The 20386-nt window shown below is 37.4% G+C and overlaps 1 protein-coding gene across 8 annotated transcripts in view; it reads right to left on the reverse strand.

Moving 5' to 3' along the window:
• Positions 1-698: 698 nt before the first annotated feature.
• The window catches only part of LOC101158188 (receptor-type tyrosine-protein phosphatase T), a 313387-nt gene continuing 293699 nt past the window's right edge, over positions 699-20386 (reverse strand). For all 8 annotated transcript variants that reach the window (XM_020703319.2, XM_020703318.2, XM_020703317.2 and 5 more), the window contains 8 exons: positions 18520-18655; positions 16747-16896; positions 15234-15407; positions 15017-15148; positions 13602-13727; positions 10367-10530; positions 5756-5891; positions 699-4932 (listed from right to left, as the gene is read on the reverse strand). In XM_020703319.2, coding sequence (XP_020558978.1) covers positions 4879-4932; positions 5756-5891; positions 10367-10530; positions 13602-13727; positions 15017-15148; positions 15234-15407; positions 16747-16896; positions 18520-18655 — 1072 coding nt within the window. In that variant the 3' untranslated portion in view covers positions 699-4878. The remainder of the gene's footprint in view (positions 4933-5755; positions 5892-10366; positions 10531-13601; positions 13728-15016; positions 15149-15233; positions 15408-16746; positions 16897-18519; positions 18656-20386) is intronic.

Genomic DNA, 20386 nt, shown 5'->3' on the forward strand with positions numbered 1-20386 from the left:
AACAGAATGCTGTGATAACATGAACTGAATAACTGAGAATCTTCATAAACATCTAAGCTAGCTCTTACAAAGTAACATTCCTACAGGGGTAAGCAAGTAAGGTTCCCCAACATCTCCAGAAAGAAAATTTTTCCCACAAATGTTACAACGGCAAACATAGGACCGACAAAAAAGGAAAAAGGAAATCAAAAAAATGGTCTGATCCAATAACTCCAAAGCAGGAGACCCGAGCACTCAACCTTTGGTGTTTTGATCACTATGTTTCATTTTAACGTAAATAAAAATGTTCACAACATATTAACTTGTGCACACAAAATGTTAATAAAATGCTAATTGTCAGCAAAAAATAGCAATTTGTGTGCACAAAAATCTAATTTGGGGGAACAATTTATTATTTTGTTTAATGTCATGTCCAGGGCAATGCTAACTTGTGTGCGCAAAATGCTAATTAGGGCGCACAAAATACTAACTTGCTCACTAAAATCACTAACTTGTGCATCCAATATGCTAATAAAATCCTAACTTGTGGCACAATGTGTGCGCCCAAAATGCGAAATTGAGGAAACGATACAATTTTTTTTGTCAATTTCATGTTTAAGGTTGCGTAGTATTTGCATGAAGTCAACAAGATAAAAGTCCTTCCTTAGACATATCCATTCAAACGTCCAGGCTGTGAAAAGAGACACATTGGAATCCCATTCAACATTTTGGTCCCTTTATTTCAAGTTAACCACATTGCAAACAACTAAACAACCAATGATAATGGCATCACAAGATCTAAACAGCACTTTGCTTGACAAATAATCATCAGAATTATAATTATATAAAAGAAATGTACAAATCCAGAAAAAAGATGTAAAAAGCAATAGAATAAAAATATACAGGTGAGGAAACCAAACAAATATTTCTATGACGCAAAGAAACAGGGTGATAAAGATCTCTGGCATTCATTTCGTCTTCAACAAAGTGATGTTACTCTATTTTCAGTAGGTCCATAACAAGCCTGACTGGACTCAAGGAACACAAACAGTTTGCCACAACATTTTTTACACGCGTTGTTCGCTAAGAAAATCTTTTTTGAAAACTTTCTGATGTCCACCAGAAGCTGATCTTCATGCTATAGTAATTGTAATTCATTAGTAGCAGATTTGCAGATAAGGATTTGCATCCTTAGTCATGAAAGAAATTGGCATGTGGTGGTTTAATCTTCATTGCAGCTTATTTTAGACAAGAGCAAACTGGGCCTTGATTAGAAGACTAAGAAATTGTGTTTTAAAGTGACCTCACCTTCCTCCACAGCATTTTCCCCGTCTGCTGTGTTGACTGTCCTTCACCCCGAGTCAAATCATTTCCCATCAAACAAGGAGATGACTTTCTAAAATGCCTTTTTAAATGTGCGGCCCTCAGGGGAAGCAAATCGGATGCTTTGTTTGTAAAAGGAACAGAAATAAATGACCCTTCTTTGTGTTGTAATGTTTAAAATGGATAGCACACTTAAGAGACTTTTCTCATTCCAACATTAATTTTGGCTCTACATTTACTCAGAGTGCATCACCCTGACTTTCCCTGGCTTATGAATTAAATGAAAATCAAGGACACTTGACCGGGCATTTCAGTCTAATCACAATGGGTCTGAATAATGTTGGGATTATTTGGCAAAAAATTACTGCAGGAGATACGAATGTGATAGCAATAATAGTAAAAAAGGAAATAAAATAATATAAAGGGATGCTCAGTTTGTATGGCTTCATACACGTAACTTCATCAAATGATTTACGAGAAAAGATCAACATCAACCTTGAGTTTTTCATTTTTTCTGCTTTGCACGAGAAGAAACAGGAAAACCGGATATTTGGATGTCTTCATTTCATTCAGGCTTAATTTCAGAAATGATGGGGACATCATAGCCCCCGATATTTGTTATGTAATTGTTCTGGGTTGTTTTATTCCTGCCTGTTCCAAATTAGAAATATTCATTCAAGTACCGCATGTTATTTTTGCCAAACTGATAAAAAAAAAAGTAAGGTGCTGCAGTTAAGCAGATGTCCATTATAAAATCTGGACCAATACGTCTGCTTTCCACAGGCCATTCTTTTTGGGAGTTTTTCCTTACCGCGAAGGGGGGTCTAAGGGCAGGGATGCCAGTATAGCTTAGTCAGTTTGTTAGTTCATTTTAGTATTTTTCTATTGAACTCTTTGTATTCGTGATCCTTTTGATTTCATGTTTTACTTCGAAGCCCATCGAGACGACTGTTGTTGTGATTTTGGGCTATACAAATAAAATTGAATTGAATTGAATTCTCACAGAGCAAAGTAGTGGGTGCAGAGATCATTTCTGTAGTAAGAGGCATCACTTCAGTCATAACGGGAGATTTGATTGTTGACACCTGAAATGGGCACAAGTGAATTTCACACAAGAGTTCCTTTTATCTTTCAGATAAGACATCAAAGTGGACAGTTTGGAGAAACTTCAAAACTATAGTTACTAAAAAGAACAAACAATTAAATGCTATTCAAAATAATTTTCACTTGGGTTGCTTCTGGCGTTTGATTGTTTGACTGTGGTTGTCTTATTATTTACAGAAAGGGTGGAGGCACACTGTAAGATAGAAGATGTTGAAGGGTGCAGTTTAATTTACTTTGGTACAGTCTTTATTATTTTTTCTTTTGAAAGAAAATAAATTCCTTTCTTATTTTTAATCTGGTAGAATGTAAATATTAATAATTTGGTGCAGTTAAGAAGGAACTGCAATCTTTTGGAATGGGTGGTAAAATAGAAGATATTTTACATTTAAATATGCCATGTCATTAAAAGTGATGCAGCAACTTTAAACACATTTTGCAGTAGACATGAGTAAAGTTGTTAGTAACTCTTTTAAAGTCTGCTATCCTGATCCAAACAGGGATGCACAATGATCGTGACTTTTTTGTTTAAAAGTCAATGTCAGGGATCATTGTTGTGTCTGTGGGTTTAATTCCACACCTGGCTCACAACTAAAGACTCTAAAACCTGGGGCTAAGGCTTCCCTACCTGACACCCTTAGGTTTGACTGGCTCTCCCAGATTACAGCCCTGAATGTGCCACACTGGCTTCTTACACCAGCCAGGATCCTCTGGGGCATGTTGGGAGTTTCCACATACTGTCCACAAGTGTTTTATGGACTTTGAAAAGGCATTCCATTGAGTTTTACAAAAATATCTGACATGGAATTTACGGAAATATAGACTGTTTTTGGTTGAGCGGCTGGATTGCTCAGTGGCCTGCATGTAGGACTCATGGGAAACCAGGGTTCATTTCCCATGGGGCGTGATGAGCTTCATCCAGTGTGGCTCTTCACACTACTGCCTGACTATGTAGCCATGAGGAGGCTGGGTCCCCTTGTGCCTGTCCCAAGCCCGGATAAGGGCATCCGTTGTCAAAATCTCTGCCAATCCACCTGTGCAAATCAATGAAAGCTGATTTGCTGTGGGGAACCCCTGAAGGGATATGCTGAAAGGTGAACAACAACAACATGGTCTTCTATTGGTTGCCCGCCCATTTATATGCAAGCAGAGCCAGAGCTTAGTTCACAAAAGAGACTTGTTTCTAGTGAAAGCTGAACTCTACTCTGGATGCTCTTTGTCAATGATTCTTGACAGAGCTTCTCATGTCAATCAAATCGCAAAATTATTTTTACAACAAAAGTCCGAACTAACAGCAGATAATGTGGTTCTTTTTTGCTTTTACAGGCCTTGTTCTCCATCTCTTAATAGAGTGGATTGGTGCTAAAGCTGATGGGATCATCAATCAAGACTGACAGGTTGGAGTATTCAGGCTTTGTATGTCGTTAAACCAATAATGTTGTTTATGCTACTGACAGTCTGTAAGGACATGTGACTCTACCTGTGTATTAATGTATTAATACACATGTGTTAATTACTCCAAGAAGCATCAAAATTACTTTCTTTGAATATAAAAATGAGGCACTCTCATAGTTGTGTCCTACAAGTAACACAATAATCACCCAAACATGCTTAGCAATATTTTGTTAAAAAAACAAAGTACTACAGGAAATGTAGGCTTTACTTCCTCTCTGGTTGTTGGAATGTTGTTTGTGTTCTATTGACACCTATTCTATCTAACAACTTCCTTAATTTTGTTTTGTAATGGACAAAGTGGTGCTATTTATTTGAAAAACAGGCGGTATTGATTCTGACTTAATGCAGTTAAAAGAAAAACGGAAGAAAAAAATGGCTTTTTCTTTGAGGCGATTGTAACACAAGTACAAAGGTTCAACATTTACCTGGACAAGAGGCACTGTCTGCAAAACTGTTCATCTCTAACAGCTGTTCATTGATTTTAAATGGATTTAGTCTTTCAGTGTGCTTCCAGCCTTCTGAGGGAGACAACATTCAAGGTGGAGAATATATCTAAAAAGAAGATACTGTACAGTAGTCACATCACGGTCTGGTAGAGAGGACAAAAGTAAGAATGAAGGAAAAAGTGATGCTTCTTTTAAACATCTGATTTACTTTTTTGACATATTTTTGTTGTCTTCTTTTTACAAGCATGTAGAGTCCAGCGTGTGGCAACAGTGAACACACAGTTTAAAATAACGTGTGTGTCTGTTTGTCACCCCCCCCCCCCCTATTTTTATGTACAAGTGGCGAGTATGTGTTGTCACAGGCACACATATAGATATACACACGCTCACAAATGCGAACATGCCTTCCCTTCCTTAGACACATGCACACACTTTCAAAAAACACACACACACACACACAGGCACACATGCACTCAAGAAGGATTCAGGTCAAAAAGAAGCAGTTTTGCACTTTGTGTGTCCCAGTGTTGCAACGGCATGACAGGCAGCGTCAGTGGAAAATTGCAGACTCCAATCAGAAGGAGTTGAGCGCCTCCAGAGCCACCTCATAGCAGAACTTGTACTGTTCCTGTGAAGGGGCACAACAAAGCCAACATAACAGTGTCAGTTTCAGTCACTTTCTACAGGGGGGGCAGCTAGCTCTAGAAAAAACCTTTTGCCCCCAATTTTTAACTCAATTTTATATTAATAAGAAATGATTAAGAAATCATCAATACCACATTTCAGCATTTGCAAAGCTGAAAGAAGAAAAAATGCTGAATGACGAATGATAAAACAGTTTAACCCTTGTGCTATCTTAGATGAACCCACCCTTACATTGACGTGTTCTCCCTACCATGACAAAGGTGGAGAAAGGTGGAAAGATTTAATGTAATCCATGGACACCAGTGAGGTTCACAAATCATTGAAGAAAAATGGCCTTCCCCTCTGCTGTTCTTATTTGCCACCCTTCTAAAGTGTTCAGCCCCCTCCCACCTCATGTACAATGTTCTAGTGCTGCAAATGTTTCTGACTATATTAAACCAAAATGTGTTACTTTATACATGAGTAAAAACAATTAGAAAACAGCTCATATCTTTATGAGATGAATCATTGAGGACATTTTAGTTTTGGTCCGCAGTTAACCCACAGAGATAGGAAAATAAATACAGTCAGCAATTTTCAAGTTTTGCATTTCAAACATGTATTACCAATAAGTTCTACAATCAACTTGAATACAAGTAAAAATGCACAAATTTGGCTCTTTGACATTAACCACAACAAGTAAATTTGGACATAGAGCTAGACCTCGCCGACCACACATGTTGTGTTAAAAGATTTAAGAAGATTTGATAGTCTTAAGAACTACTGGCTCTACCAGTTATAGTGTTTCAAAAATGTCTAGTTCTCACCATAGTCTCCACCATATTCGTCTTGTTGTTCCTCAGTGTTTTCACAGTGTGGAAAACATCCACAATATTCTGCTGCTGGATCATCTCATTGATGCTGCAGATGGCACAGAACGTTCCGGAACGCCCTCCTCCAGTACTGCAGAGCAAGAGCAGCGAGAAGTGAAAACAATTGTTAAAAAGCATCTATTTTGGTGAACATAACAAATACTATCTTATGTCACTTAATAACTTGAAACACGTGACATACATTTCCATCATAAACCATATTGTGTTAGGGTCATACAGGGTTAAAGTGAGATTTCTACGTTCCTCTGATAGGATCAAATGTTTTCGACTGTACTGATGGATTATATGCATTTGATCCGTTCTATTTGGCCCTTCTAAACAGCAAATAGAGAACGTTTCATGCATTCAGGTATGCTGTGCATTTAGTTTAGTCAGCATTCAGACCACCAGCCATGAAAAACAGCTTCTGACTTTCATCTCACTTGGTTCTGAATGAATTCTTTCAGCATTCATACTGAATAAAACATTCTGATTCTGAGAGGTGGAGAGACAGCTGCCACCAAAGTCTGAAAGTATGCATTATCTGTCCACCACTGATGCATTCACTGTCCACTCAGCTGGGAAGGAGTCACAGTAATTGAATATGAGGGTTTACATTTGAATGCTCTTATCAGTGTGGTACTTTTATGCATATCTCAGTTTCTCATCACCAAATATCAACACTTGAGGCTAAAATATAGATCCTAAAACATGTATATCACACATTTCTGTTGGCTTGTGAGAACTTTTTAGAGGCCTTTTTTGGCTTTACAACGTAACTTGCAGAAAGACAAATATTTGAGGAAATGCAGTTTTGATAAGAGCTGTCAAACACGTCTTGAGGCTAAAATATATTTTAACCGATAACTGACAATTAAGTAAAAAATAGTTCAAGAAAACAAACAAAGGTCGAGGTTCTAGTGAAATTTTCAAGGCAACAGAAAAATTATAGCTATAACTTACATTGTAAAGGTGCTAACTAGGAAGATGCAAATATAGAAAGCTGTCAAAAAAGTAAAGAGAGCATGTCATTTAGAGACAAGCAAATTTATTTTAAGAAAAGTATTTTTATGTGCTATTTTAACTATGTATTTTTTTTGTCTTCGAGGTAATTGCACTGTTATGCAACACTTTAGGTTAGTAATGTGTTGTGTATCGTTGCAAAGCTTATATGAAAAGCCACCTTTTCATCAGTTGATTTTCAATCAGCTGATTTACATTGATCACGTAAATAGTCAAAGAGTTACAGTATGTTAAACAGCATATGTTATTTTTGCATCTCTGGTGCAGTGCTGCCGATAAGGCACTATAGTTCTATAGTGCTTTTTCTGTACTGGTGGTGGTGGGGGGGGTCAGCTGTCGTCACGACTTTTCCCACAGGCCTACATTACATTTCACTATACATCATATTGTGTTTGTCTATGTATGCGACAAATAACATTTGAATTGGAGTCAGGGGATAACCGTCTTCTGGCTTGACTGCAAGACTTTGGACAGTTTGGTAGCAACGGATATATCGCATCCTTGGATTGGTCGCCAAACTTACCAAAAGTCCATATTTACATCAGAAAGAGTTGATAATAAGCCACTTTAACAATACGGGGTTGTGAAAAGTTGTTGACTACTATAACAAAATGAATAAGTCTGTAACACAACACTGGGAAAAAGCACTATAGATGCACTCTATTTGATGCATCTGTAGATAGGTGAGACTTCTCTTTGTGACAAAGACTGGAATCATTTCTGTCAAAAATTGGGCCGTTTTCCACCTGCTATTTAAACAAACAAAGACACAAAAAAGCAGCAGCATGTCTGTTCATGTTCAAAAATTCCCACTGCATATCATCTATTTGAATTTTCTCCTGCTTTTTTTGTATGTTTTTGGCAGAAATGTAAAAGGGTGAAATAAATTGGAGTGTACTAGTTTTCATTTAATAGGCAATCAAGTTAGTGAATCAACATGTTTCAATCATGTGTAATATTTTTGGCACAAGCAATCAAGTTTGGACTCATTTTTACCAACCAAAACTTATAGAAGTAGCTCAGTTTTAGTTGGGTGAGAGCAAGAGCTTCATCATCTGTTGATGTTTTAGAGAAGCTCAATGGTTACAGCAACTTTCAATGGATGCGAGAAGCTGTGGAAATTTCATATAAAGTCTTAAGTGCGCTTAAAAAAAAACTTAGAGGAGTATTATTGCAGATAAGAGCTGAGGCGTGCTGTGAATGCTTCTGTCTTTTTTGTTGCATACCATCTAAAATGTCCATCTACAGAGCGTTATGAAAAACACTAACAGATTGCTGCATTAAGTGTGCTGCTCCCTGCAAAGCTCTAAAAGGTTTTGCGGCTGTATTTGCTGAAATTGAGACATGTGCTCAGCATTTAAAGACCTATCAAGCAACAAGCTCTAGGACGTGTAAAGAGCAGGAAAAATAATCAATCTTCTCACACTGTTGATTGAAACATCATGTTTCTCCTTGTCACTGCTTTTACCAAGTCTCTGAAATCAATACAGGGGGTAGATTAGCCACCATAGCTGTTCTTATGGGTTTAAGTTTTCTTAGCTTTTTTGACTGTCTCTCACACCAATAAAAGGCCAAAAATCACAATAGTCACATGAAAACACAAGTCCAGCTTTTAGTTCTGAAGTTCTCATCAGGATTGTCAGAAATTCTTAAATTGACGAATTTAAGATTAGATGAACACCACCACATCACTTGTGAAAGCCTTTTTAGCAGAAATGAGCTGTCACCATGCCAACAAAAACGTGGGAGGAACTGAATGTGTTGAAATCGATTTTGGAGATGAAATCATTGGAAAATCCCAGTCGACAGATGATCTGATTTGTTTCAAAGAACATACGTAAATGTGCCTCTTTCAAACCTCCTGTTACTTCTGTGGGTGTCCTTGTAGTAACATAGTGATAGCATTACCTTTCCTAATGTTGGAACTTGTATGTCTACAAAATATGAAAAACACTGACACTGTCCTCTATTTGTTTCAGTGTTTTTACTTACTTTTGCTTCATCTATTAGCATACCCTCGATTAGGTGAACGCTCATTAATTTTATGGAATGTTAGCCAAAATATTTATTGAAAAACTAAAAAAACATCTTGCAGCTATAGTTAAGGTTAAGTGGTCCACCTCTAATTGGAAGGCTGCAGGTTCAGTTCCCACCTTTCGAGCCATGTGTCAAAGTTTCCTTGGGCAATACACATGAATCCCTCAATTGCTCTTTGGGTGCTTTTTGCATTGGTACTCTGCCACCATTAATATGTGAATGTGTGTGTGCACATGGGTGAATGGGACTGTGACTGTAAAGCACCTTAATGAAGATGGAAAATGCAGCTATAGACCATTTATTAGAACCTTCCGTTTCCTCAATTCAGACAGCTGTGTAGAAGCTCTATCCAAACTTGTGTGCAAAAGTCTTTACGGATATGAAAACATTGATAAACCAATCACTTTAACCATTGATTTTCAATGCTTTATTATGCTTAATCTACCAAAACAAGCTCCTTTCAGTGTTGTAAAATAGAAACTAATGTTTTTTTTTTTTATATATATATATTTTTGGAGCTAACATAGGCAGTGCAGAGGCATAGCCAATTAGTGCAAAAGCTTTTTGAGCTTTTGGATGTTTTTTAAATGTACACAAAACAAATATATCATTAGAACTACTACTTACCCAATTTTGTGATTTGGAAAAATGCTTGTGTATTCTTACAATTTTCTATTAAATGTACTATTTTTAACCTTTTTTAATTATTTAAATCAGTAGCTGTTGTATTAGACCACACAGATTAAGAAGTGGTGCAGTTTTAGCGGTTGCTCTGATCTAAATATTAAGGAACCATGAGCTGGTTCTTGTCAATCTAGAATCACTATGTTTGATCACTTTTTAAAATATTGAATTCAAGATTTGGTTGTTGACTTTTTTTCCTCAAATGTATCATTTAACACAAAGCAGAAAACAAAGAAACTTTACAGTAGAAAAAAGTGAAAAAAAAAAAAAAACTAATCAGAGGAGTCTGGCTGGTCTGCTGAACTCTGACGGAGGAACCTGATTGGATGAGCATCAGTGATATCCTGCAGGCAAAGTTTGAAGAATGAGTGCCTATATTATTGTGCTATTCTTGAGAACTTCCATGTAATCTGTTTTCTATAGATTTTGTAGCTTGTTTTCTTCTCTTATTATCAGCCTCATTTGTTCTGCTGAGGGGAGGCTAAATGACGCTGAGCGGTGTTGCTGCAGCTGTTTAACAGCACCAATGATCTGGATCAAGTGTATTTAAGAGAAGCAAAACAGAAAAAATTCAAAGTATTGAGAAAAAAAGATTGTTTTTGTCCACATGAAAACTCTTATAGTCAAAGAAACACCGTTCAAAATTGACCAACCCTGTGTCTTGTGGACTGACGCATCTGTTTGTTTATGGGACTTTTTATTTCAGGCGTAAGAAGAATATCAAATGTTAATGGAACAGACTGCAACTGTAAAGCGCTTTGGGCCTTCAAGGAAGGTAGAAAAGCGCTTTACAAGTATATGCCATTTACCATTTATACTTACAGGCAGTGTACCACAGTTCTTCCATCGCCACCATCGTACTGCTCCTGCCACTTAGCCAACCTTCTGACCAGCTGTAGAATGGAGCGCTTAGAAAGGGGCGTGTCCCTGTACGCTGGCCAACCGATGAACTGGAAGTGCTGCACCAGGCGATAACCGTCCTGTGGCTAAAGAGAAAAAAATGAAGTATTACCTCTGCAATTTATCATCTATTCCTGACTGTCAATTTATCGTTTATCCTTGATTGTCAGTTAGAGCTATGATCACCGCGGTGATGAAGCAGCAAAAGGTCAACCGCATACATGCATGCCGCACGCACCCCCCTCCCTGCCCGCGTTGCACACTCAAGAACACTCGCAGCTTGTAATGGAAATAATTAATAATAATAATTGATACTTTATTTATCCCACAATGGGGAAATTCTTCTCCGCATTTGACCTATCCCCTGGGGGACCGGTGAGCTGCAGCCAAACCACACTCGGGAGGCAGTAGTGTTAAGTGTCTTGCCTAAGGACCCTTACTGAGTGGTGTTGCTCATTCCCCTCCAGGAATTGAACCCTGGATTCCTGCATGGTAGCCTCTCACCTTACCAACCGAGCTACCCAGCCTCCAATGGAATGGAAATTAATAATTAGAACGCAGTACATTTAATAACAAACAAATAAATAACAGTAACAACAACTTACTAACCAAAGTTATCTGTAAACATTACAAGTACTGAAACATGTCAAGCGGTTAATTAAAAATTAGACACACACAAAAAAAATCCCCCATAATGTATAATGGAATCTCCCTCCCTTGCACTGGAGGATGCTGGCTTTTTCCCCTATAAGCCCTTGAAGTTTGAAAATAGGACTCGCGGAAAAAGTAAATTATTAGCAAAGATGAATGTGTTTATTATAGTTCAAATCACACACCATATGAAGTCCTGTAACCTTCAAAAAAGAAAGAAAGAAAGAAAGAAAACACGTGCGGTGATAAGTCATCACCGCATGTGCATCCATCATGCGGTTATCGTCACACCCCTACTGTCAGTCAGGACAGTCAAAAAGAAAATGTGACTATTGTACTCATCATCCACAGCACATTTGATTGACAAAAACATCGTTTCTGAGATGTAGCAGGCTTTGTGTTTCAATTATTTTTTGCTCTTAAAAGAATGGTTGTAAAAAAAAAACAGAACTTTATGTATTTCATGTCTCATGATGCTAAATCAATTTCATGCCACACATAAGCTGTTTTGGAATGTCTGGCCTTAGGCGGTTGGCATCCACCACTAGAAATACCAAAACCTACAATTACTGTCAAACTGATTAACTGCTATAGCAGGAGTACATGCATATGCACATTGACATTTAGACACAACTAAACAGATGCAGAACTACCATGTTTCCTTCCATTCCTATCTCTCTATTGTCAGTTCATACTCCCTGTTTTTGCTCCTCTCGTTTTCCACTTCAGCCTTTCTAGTCATTCATATATTCCCATATGTATAATAATTCGAGTCACTTAAGAAACTGGAAAAAAAACAAAAAACAAAACAGGAGTAACATGACTAACATGAGACATTGTTGCACTACCCAACTGTATCACTGTCACGCTCATTCTACCTTCCTTCACTATAACTCTTTTTTATTCTCATTTTTATTTTGCATAGTCTCACCCTTTGCTTCTTTCCATTGTTTCTCAATTTCCCTCCTCATTTGATGGCTTAGTGTGTAGCAGTACAGTCTGGGGTATCTCAGAGCTGCTCTCACAGTGAGATGTGCAGTTATGGCAATGATATGAGCCATTTCACACTACACTGGTGATGTGTTTGAGAGCAAGAGAGAGGGGGGGAAAATCGAGCTGTGTTGTGGGGAAGAGTTCACTGCTCCTTGTAGGAGCTTGCAGACGATAGGGCACCACTAGAGTCGTTCTGACACGGATGGGTGAGAAAATGAGATGAGGAGTTACATGAGCAAGGAGGATGGTAGAAGATAAGAAGGGAAGGGGCAGAACTATAGGAGAAAGGCCTTTCTACTCATCATACTCTGTTAAACAAAAGCCATACAATACAAGAGTGGTTCAAAAATGATTTGTTAATAACGCACAGGTTTTTCCTTTACAGGTTTTTGCAGTATTCAATTTTCAGGTGTATAAATGCCCCTGTGGGGCAAAAAAGACCAAAACAACATTTGTGTTGATGTCCTGGATCAAAGACAAAATGACAATATTTTACCTTTATGACCTTACAATAGGTATGGTTTTAAATCTCTGCTGAACATTTTAACGTGATTTATCACAGGTCAAACCAACTAGAGTTAATTTCCCAAAAAAACAATTATTTCAAAGTATTAGATTCTTCAGTTGAACCATTGAAAAACCAAAACAGAGCCTTAAAAAGCCAGTACAGTGATCCCTTGCTATAATGCGGTTAATCGTTCGTGGTCCCGCTGTTTCTCAAATTTTTACAAGTGCACCTTGTTTTTTGAGTAAATTGTTTTCTGTTTCCTGATTGGCTGTAGACCATTGCCAATCTCCTCCAGTACAGAATGCCTTCAGCTTCCCAAATCTACAGAAATCTTCAATCGCAAGCAGATCTTTATTTTAATTCAATAACACTGGACTTATTTTTGAAGAAAAAAAAGGTTGAGAGTTTAAATAGGAGAGAAACATGTTTAAATGTCAATGCTAGAGAAAACCGTGTAATGTGGAGTTTTCCAACCTTAAAAAACATCAATAATAATTTAAAAAAATAAAAAATGACTACTTTTTGGATTTTATCTGTTGTGTGTTATTTTTAGAACCTAACCCCTCATAATAGAGACTAAATTTTGCAAAAGAGTTTTGAAATTTTTAATGAACAATACCCCAGTTGTAACTAACATGACATCATCTTGTGGCACAACCTTCTAGAACAACTTTCCTTTAGTTATTTGTTCTTAGTATTCTGTCATTTGTTGTAATCTGTCATTTCTTTTAACCCAAAATCATTTCATTAGCATGTAACAGACATGGTTAACAAAGGCACCTCACAGATTCCTTTGGGCTATATAGCGTTAGGCATATTGCCTAAGGGCATAATACTTGAGGATTTGAACTCAAGCTCAACTGCTTTGTCCAACACTGCAAGAGGACCCAGAACATCCCAATTTCATGACAACACCCGAACCAACGAGCCTCCTTTAATGCGCTCCAGCCCTCTGAGCTACATCTTCACAGGAGGCACAGCAGAGGTAATTAAAGCCATAATTACCCTGGCCATGTTGCAGATCCTGAAGATTCGGTTGATGATGTCCTCATCAATATCCGCTGAAATGAACTCCACTTGAATTGGGCCGTAGCAGCACGAGTTTTTCTCTGGCCAGTACTGCATGCATAGCTGTAAAATAACAGAGATAATTTAAGAAGGTATAAAAATACAAAATTGAAACTACTTTAATTATTTTTACCTTTGATTGTTTAATACTACCATAAAAGAAAATGATTTCAGAGGAGTCGAAAGTGATGTTGCAGTTCTTTACAGACTGTTGCAATTTTTGCATTATGTTCATGCACACCTGGTCATAAAGCAACAACCTTTTTTAAAGAGATACTCAACCCTAATGAGCAGTAATTGATAATAAAAGCATTTGATCAACAGCGCCAGGCTCTTCTTTGGTTGCTGTAAAAACGGAAGGATTCATTTTCACACGCTGTCTAAATATTGGTCTTTTTATTTATTTTTATTAAAAAAATGGGAATGAGTAAGAGCACTAATATCATTTAAATTTAAATTTTGTGTCCTAATTGACATGATCTTAGAAATCTAACAATCTTGTTTAATATTTATGTCTTTATATTTGCAATCTATTCTCAATTTTCTATCCTAAAAAAAATGTTCTAGAGCCTAGGCTAAAAAAAATGTCATGGAAATTTACACGTCAATGATCTTTATTGCTTTTTATTATGGCTGCAGCTGTGAGATTGACTTGTTTTGTCTTTAGTGATGTTTTGTGTTTTTTTGGCAGAGTGACTGGTCTTTTTTTGTTTACTTCAGGTTGTGTTGTTGGCTGGCTGGCTGGCTTGGCAATGGCTGCATGGTCCAATAATTGAGCCTGTAGTTTTATTTTCCTACTTAAAAATTGAGGTAATGGAGGCTGGAGCCTGTTCGATCCAGCTCATGCTGTATTTATTTTCTTCTTATTATTGAAACAACTAGGTGAACTGCTATTTTCTTTAAAAATACAGTTTTTTTTGTCAGATCAGAAAGAAGTTTACACTACTACTACTTTTGTTTAAAAAATGCTTCACAAATAAGACTAATTGTTTGACTAATTTTGAACACATTTATCTAAAAAAAACTTACTGTACAAAAAGTAACTCAGTTCCTAAGCGGTCTTAAAAAAATTTTTGGCAAATATGTTACAAAAGAGCATTGTCCTAGCATTTATCTGGCAGCATAATGTCTGACCCTGTTTAATTTTACATAGTGGGTTTCCAAATACTATAAGAGTTTTGGTTTTGCGTGATTCTGCTAAAAGCATGCAAACTTCTATAAGCACGCAGAACTAGACATGACAAGTTTGAGTCATGTTTTATGCACATTTTCAAAAAATTTGTGGATTTCAGTTTTTTTTTCTCTTAAATACTAACAACAAATACTGAGTAGAGACAGACATACGGTTTTACCTGTGCTGCATCCATCTCATTGAGCATCACAATGGAGGAGCAGTTGTAGTCGAACACCAACCTCCAGAAGTCGCTTATGGTGTTTGGCAAAGGATGCTGTGTAACAATGAAGGCTGCTGGCTGTTTGTGACTCTGAAACCAAAGTTAGGAAATAACTTTAAAATGTAGCAGTGTACAAAAATCGGTCAAGTACAGCAAAAACTATGTATGAACTTACATCCATTAATGCAGCATTGATGTAATTAGAGCTCTCTCCATCCACAGATATGAGAAAAGGCAAGCATCGGTCTGCAGGCAGAACGTCCATACTGCGATTCTTATCGTGGTTCCTGGGTAACAAACCCACGCTGCAGTCCTCTGGACGGACTCTTGGAGTTACTATGTTAAGAGTCTGATGAACAAAAAAAAGTGAATAGGCCCACTTTGATCTGTTTTGTTTGGTTGTAGACGAAATTAAAAAGCAAGACAAAGGCTGCAAAATGTGCAAAAACTAGTTTCTTATATGACACTAGGTCAGTGGATGAAATTTGAATGTGAAGCAAGAAAGAAACTTGGAAAGACGTCTAGGAGATGGAGACGGAAGAAATAAAAGTTTTGTTGGGATCAATGCATGCATGACTTTCTTTTATCTCCCCTTATTTTGAATAGACAGGAAAGTGAAGATCCATCATGTTTATTGTGTTTAGGGGGAGCTTTACTTAAGCACATTTTGTCAGGATGTAAAGTAAACTTGTCACAGGGGAGATTTACGTGGAGGACTAATAAAGTCCTAAAATGCTTAGCAGCAGCTAATAAATAAAGGTGCATAGAAAGAAATGCAGCAAAGAAGAAACATGAGTGTGGGATTGATTTTTAGAATTGGGAGATGTCCAGCACAGATGCAGCTTGTGGGTAAAGCTCCTGGTCAGTTGGATTAAGTTAAAGACTTGGTAAATTGTCTTGTAGCTCTTCAGAATATAGTCTACCAAACCTTAGTCAAGATTCTCTCTTTTTCTTTTTAGTATTTACCATTTATGATGATAATGGGTTGTGTAACTAGCTGAAAGTATTGTGATTGCTATGGTATTGGTATTGTGACTGTTTTTGCTAGTGGATTGCTTGATTATTGTGTTTGTAGATCTGAGGGTATCGGTGCTGATAAAGGGATCTTCTCGGATGTTGAAACTGTTGAGACGAAAGTGTCATTAGTCCAACAGAACAAAAGACCAGTTACTGAGCTGAAAACCCCAGGGACCTACTTGAACTTTTTTTTCCTCACCAAAAGTTGTGCATCTTTTTGTGTGTTCCATTTTAGCCTGTAAAATGGCACTGCTTATTGCAGGACCCCACAGATAAATGACTACACAACTTGATGTCCACCATTGAGTGAAAATATAATTTCCCTATCTGTTAGTCATTTGATCAAATAACTGTCTTCATTTATGTAATTTTTTTTTTTGGTATTTCATTGTTGCCACTTTCACTTGTATATTTTGTAAAAGACAAGTCTTGTTGGTCAACACTTGAAAAGGTTGATGAATGCAAAAATAATACAAAATATGTATTTTTTTTAGCACGCAAAAACATTTTTTTTTTAAAGAAACTGTTTAAACAAGCATATTTACATATCTAGTCCAGAAAAAATAATCAAGCCATAAAGATTTTTACGTATGTGTTTGGTTTAGTAGTCATTGTGTCATTAGTAGTCATTTAATAGTCATTAGTCATTGTGGGAGTCTAACCCAGCTCACCTGAAACTCATCTTTGATCTGGCTGGAGTTGGTCTGTGGGTCTATTCTGCTGATGTTGTAGTAAATCGCTCTGAAGTCACACACTGGTATGGCGGTGTTCCCGCACAGACACGCCTCCAGGATGGCGTCATGAACAAACACATACTGTTCCTGCAACACCAGAAAAAAGGGGTTCTTGGTCATCAGTGAAACTGTCTTAACAAAAGTTTCATGGCAAACCTAAATATGAAAACCTAGACTTTCTTAAAAGTCCCATCCAGTCATCTTTTAATCTACTTTAAAAGCGTTCCAAGAGGTCTTTTAGACACAATTATGTCAATTTTAGCCAAAAGAAATTGTTTCATTGTCTAGGACATACTTTCTGCAAAGTGGCAGTAGTTGATTAGAAATTCACCTCTGAGTTGTTAGCAGGGTGTAAGCCTGTCCACACATCTCAACATGCTTTTGTTTACACTTTCTTTGTTTACAGCCCCTCACACCCCTAACCTAACAATACTGGCGCAGCGAAAATGGCGAGCAATATTGGAGCTATCCAGCTGTACAGTTCTGAGACAGATGCTAACTCAGACGAGGAAAATGAAGACGTACATGGTTGTGCAAAGGTGTAGTTTCAAGCCTTCTTCGTACAGACACTGCATTTTCTTCAGACTTTTATGCATGATATAACATGGCCTGTGTGCGTCTGATTTCATCAAACCCAGAAAGCAAGTAAAAGGATATTTGCAATGATTTATCCCATTGATCCTTGCTGGTATAAACATCAGCAACCATAAGCTACAGCAACATCCTAATTTACAAGTAAGTCCTGCTATCTACTTTACCTTCAGATCAGCTTCGTTCTTTGTCTCCTTTTTTTTTTTTTTTCCTCTTACTTTTCAATTTGTTTTCAGCATTGTCCCTCAGTCTCCTCTATACAGAATGCTAATTGTTGCCCTTCAAGTTAAGAGGAGAGTTTAACAGCACTACCAAAATGACCTCTCCTGAACATTACCTACTCCACAGATGCACACTGGCATGCAAAAACGCACATGTGCATACTGGTGCATGCACGTGTGCTCACACAAAATAGGAAAGCACTGAGGGACATGTCCTCGCACACACACATTTAGACCCACACACGGTCTCCTGTGACTTTTAAAAGATTAATTGCTTTGTGTTGTGTGGGGCAGGATTATAATAGCGGCAAGCGGATTCGACACTGACACAAATTGCTCCCACACATTCAAAAGGCAAGGCAGGATGCATTTAGCTTGGTTTCGAGAGATATTAAAACACACGAGTATGCGCAGACAGACGCACATACTAATGTACCCTTTTACTTGTGCTGGCACATAAAAACACTCAATGGGATGCCCTAGGTTACTTTACCGAACCAAGCACTTCTAAAACCCATTCAAAAGGCAATTTCAGGCTTGGAAGATGATCCGTCAGTCTGAAAATTAGTCTGTGTTTTATTGGTGGAAAAGTTTACTTTTTGGATATTAAAGATTTTAATCAGAAGCACAAATGGAAAGCAGAGACAGGATGGATTAGGTCGGCTTAAGTCAGCTTAGAGAAGAAATGAACCCTTCTGCTTCAAAATGAAAGAGCCAACATCTGAAAACACAGACAATCAAAAAAAGATTGATCGTACAAAATTAGAACAAATTAGGACACAAATATAATAATAATTGCTGCATTTTTTGTTTTTTGAAACTAAATTATGAATGGATATGAACTTCTTGATTCTACAGTTCCAGACATAATGCTTGCAATTTGTATGGCTTCATCTACCTCAGTCTGAACCATGTTGACACGCTGGGACCTCAGCTCTCGGATGCAATTGAAAATGTCCACAACTCCCTCGTTCTCTGCCATGTCCAACATGATATCCACAGCGATGTAACAGCCTGTTCTCCCAGCTCCAGCACTGCAGAAACAAGAAAAGAGAAATATTTAACTACAAACACAGAAAAATTCCCTATAAAGAGTTCTGCAGATGTGAGGACTGACAAAATAACAGCAGAATTATTATTATTAAAACTCGTTTAACTTTTTTTTTATTTTTTTGATGTAATCTGTTTAACACTTTTCAGACATTACCGACCAACTGCATTAAAAAGCAGTCTGTAATGACACTTTAGGCATAAAGACAGCTAGCTTTTCTTTTTTATTGGTTTTAAAGATGTTTAAATTTTCATCCAAAGACTTCCTGAGTTCAGTTATTAGAAATTTCAACCTGAAGAAAATCAAATACAGAAACAATGCCAGAGATTGAAATCCGGAGTTCCTCAGGATTTGATACTTGGACCTCTGCTTTTCAAGCTGCACGTGTCCTCTGGGTTCAGATCCTGCATAATGATAGTGCTTCATATCACAGTTATGCAGACACCTCTCCGGATTATTTATCTCTGCCACCAAAAGCCTATGGTCTATTAGACTCTCATGCTGCTTAGAGCAGCGGATCTCTTTGACAGAATCAAACTTTCTGCAGTTGAACAATGACATTCAGAAATTTGTGTTTCTGGAAATAAAATGAAAAGAGTCTGAGCAAATTTAGAGCTGATCTATGGAGGAATTATGATCAAATGTCGAGCTAGAAACATTTGTGTCACAATAATAACATATTAGAGATTAAAGGCCACAACTAAATCAGCTTTTTTCATCTTTATCAAACAGAGATACTGAGAAATATCATTTATGATTCACTGAAGCAGATTTGTGTTTTCATCTTATGCAAGGTGAACTACTGTTGAAGTCTCCTGTCTGGTTTTCCAAAACATACTGTTAAAAACCTTCAGAATGCTACTGCCTGAGTTGGGACTACAACCAACAGGAATGACCAACTTTTCTGTCTGATCCTGATTACTATGATTTGAATAAAGAACTTATCTTTTGAATACATGCCCTGCATCATCAAAAAAGATGCCACACCAAAAACACAATTTTCATCAGAGTAGGTCCTTAAAAAACATGTGACCCATCTCTGATTGTTTTTGCAGAAAATTTACAACATAGTTGACATTTTATTTCCTAATTATTATGCTGCAACTTGATCAAACAACTGGCAATTTTTATAGATTTTTAAAGAAATTTTGACATTTTTTAGTCAAATTTGGCTGGTATGGCACTTTACAGGACAAAAGTGGTATTGGCAGGGCAGTGCACACATTTCAATAAAGGTAAAAATCAAAATCCACAGAGCTGAATTCTATCATTACCTACAGAGACTAAGATTTAAAAACTGAAAGGCATAGAGGGCTCTGTTATGGCTATCCTAAAAAAAGTTAATGTGTATTTGCAAATATGGCTTTTAGGAGTTTAAACCCAAATGACAGTTAAAATGTTGACACTAGCTGATTGAAATACTTTACACCAATTCATTTTGGAAGCAAAAAGTGATTCTCAAAATAAAAATGCCTCCGAGTCAGCCTTTCTCTACCCTAAACGTCCATGAAGTTGCAGACATTTTAACAGCCTGTGTTATGTTTCAAAGCAACACACTCTGGACGGAGGTGCTTGGAGGGACAAGACAGATGGAGAAGAGAGTACCGAGCAGAGAGGAGAAGAGGCCACAGACAGCCACTACTGTTAAAACGGCCAGCGGCCATGAACAATGGCAGTGGACACTACAGGGGGAGAGATTGAGGGAGGAGAGGAG

The sequence above is a fragment of the Oryzias latipes genome, chromosome 5 (genome assembly GCF_002234675.1).
Source record: "Oryzias latipes chromosome 5, ASM223467v1".
Classification (NCBI taxonomy): Eukaryota; Metazoa; Chordata; class Actinopteri; order Beloniformes; family Adrianichthyidae; genus Oryzias; species Oryzias latipes.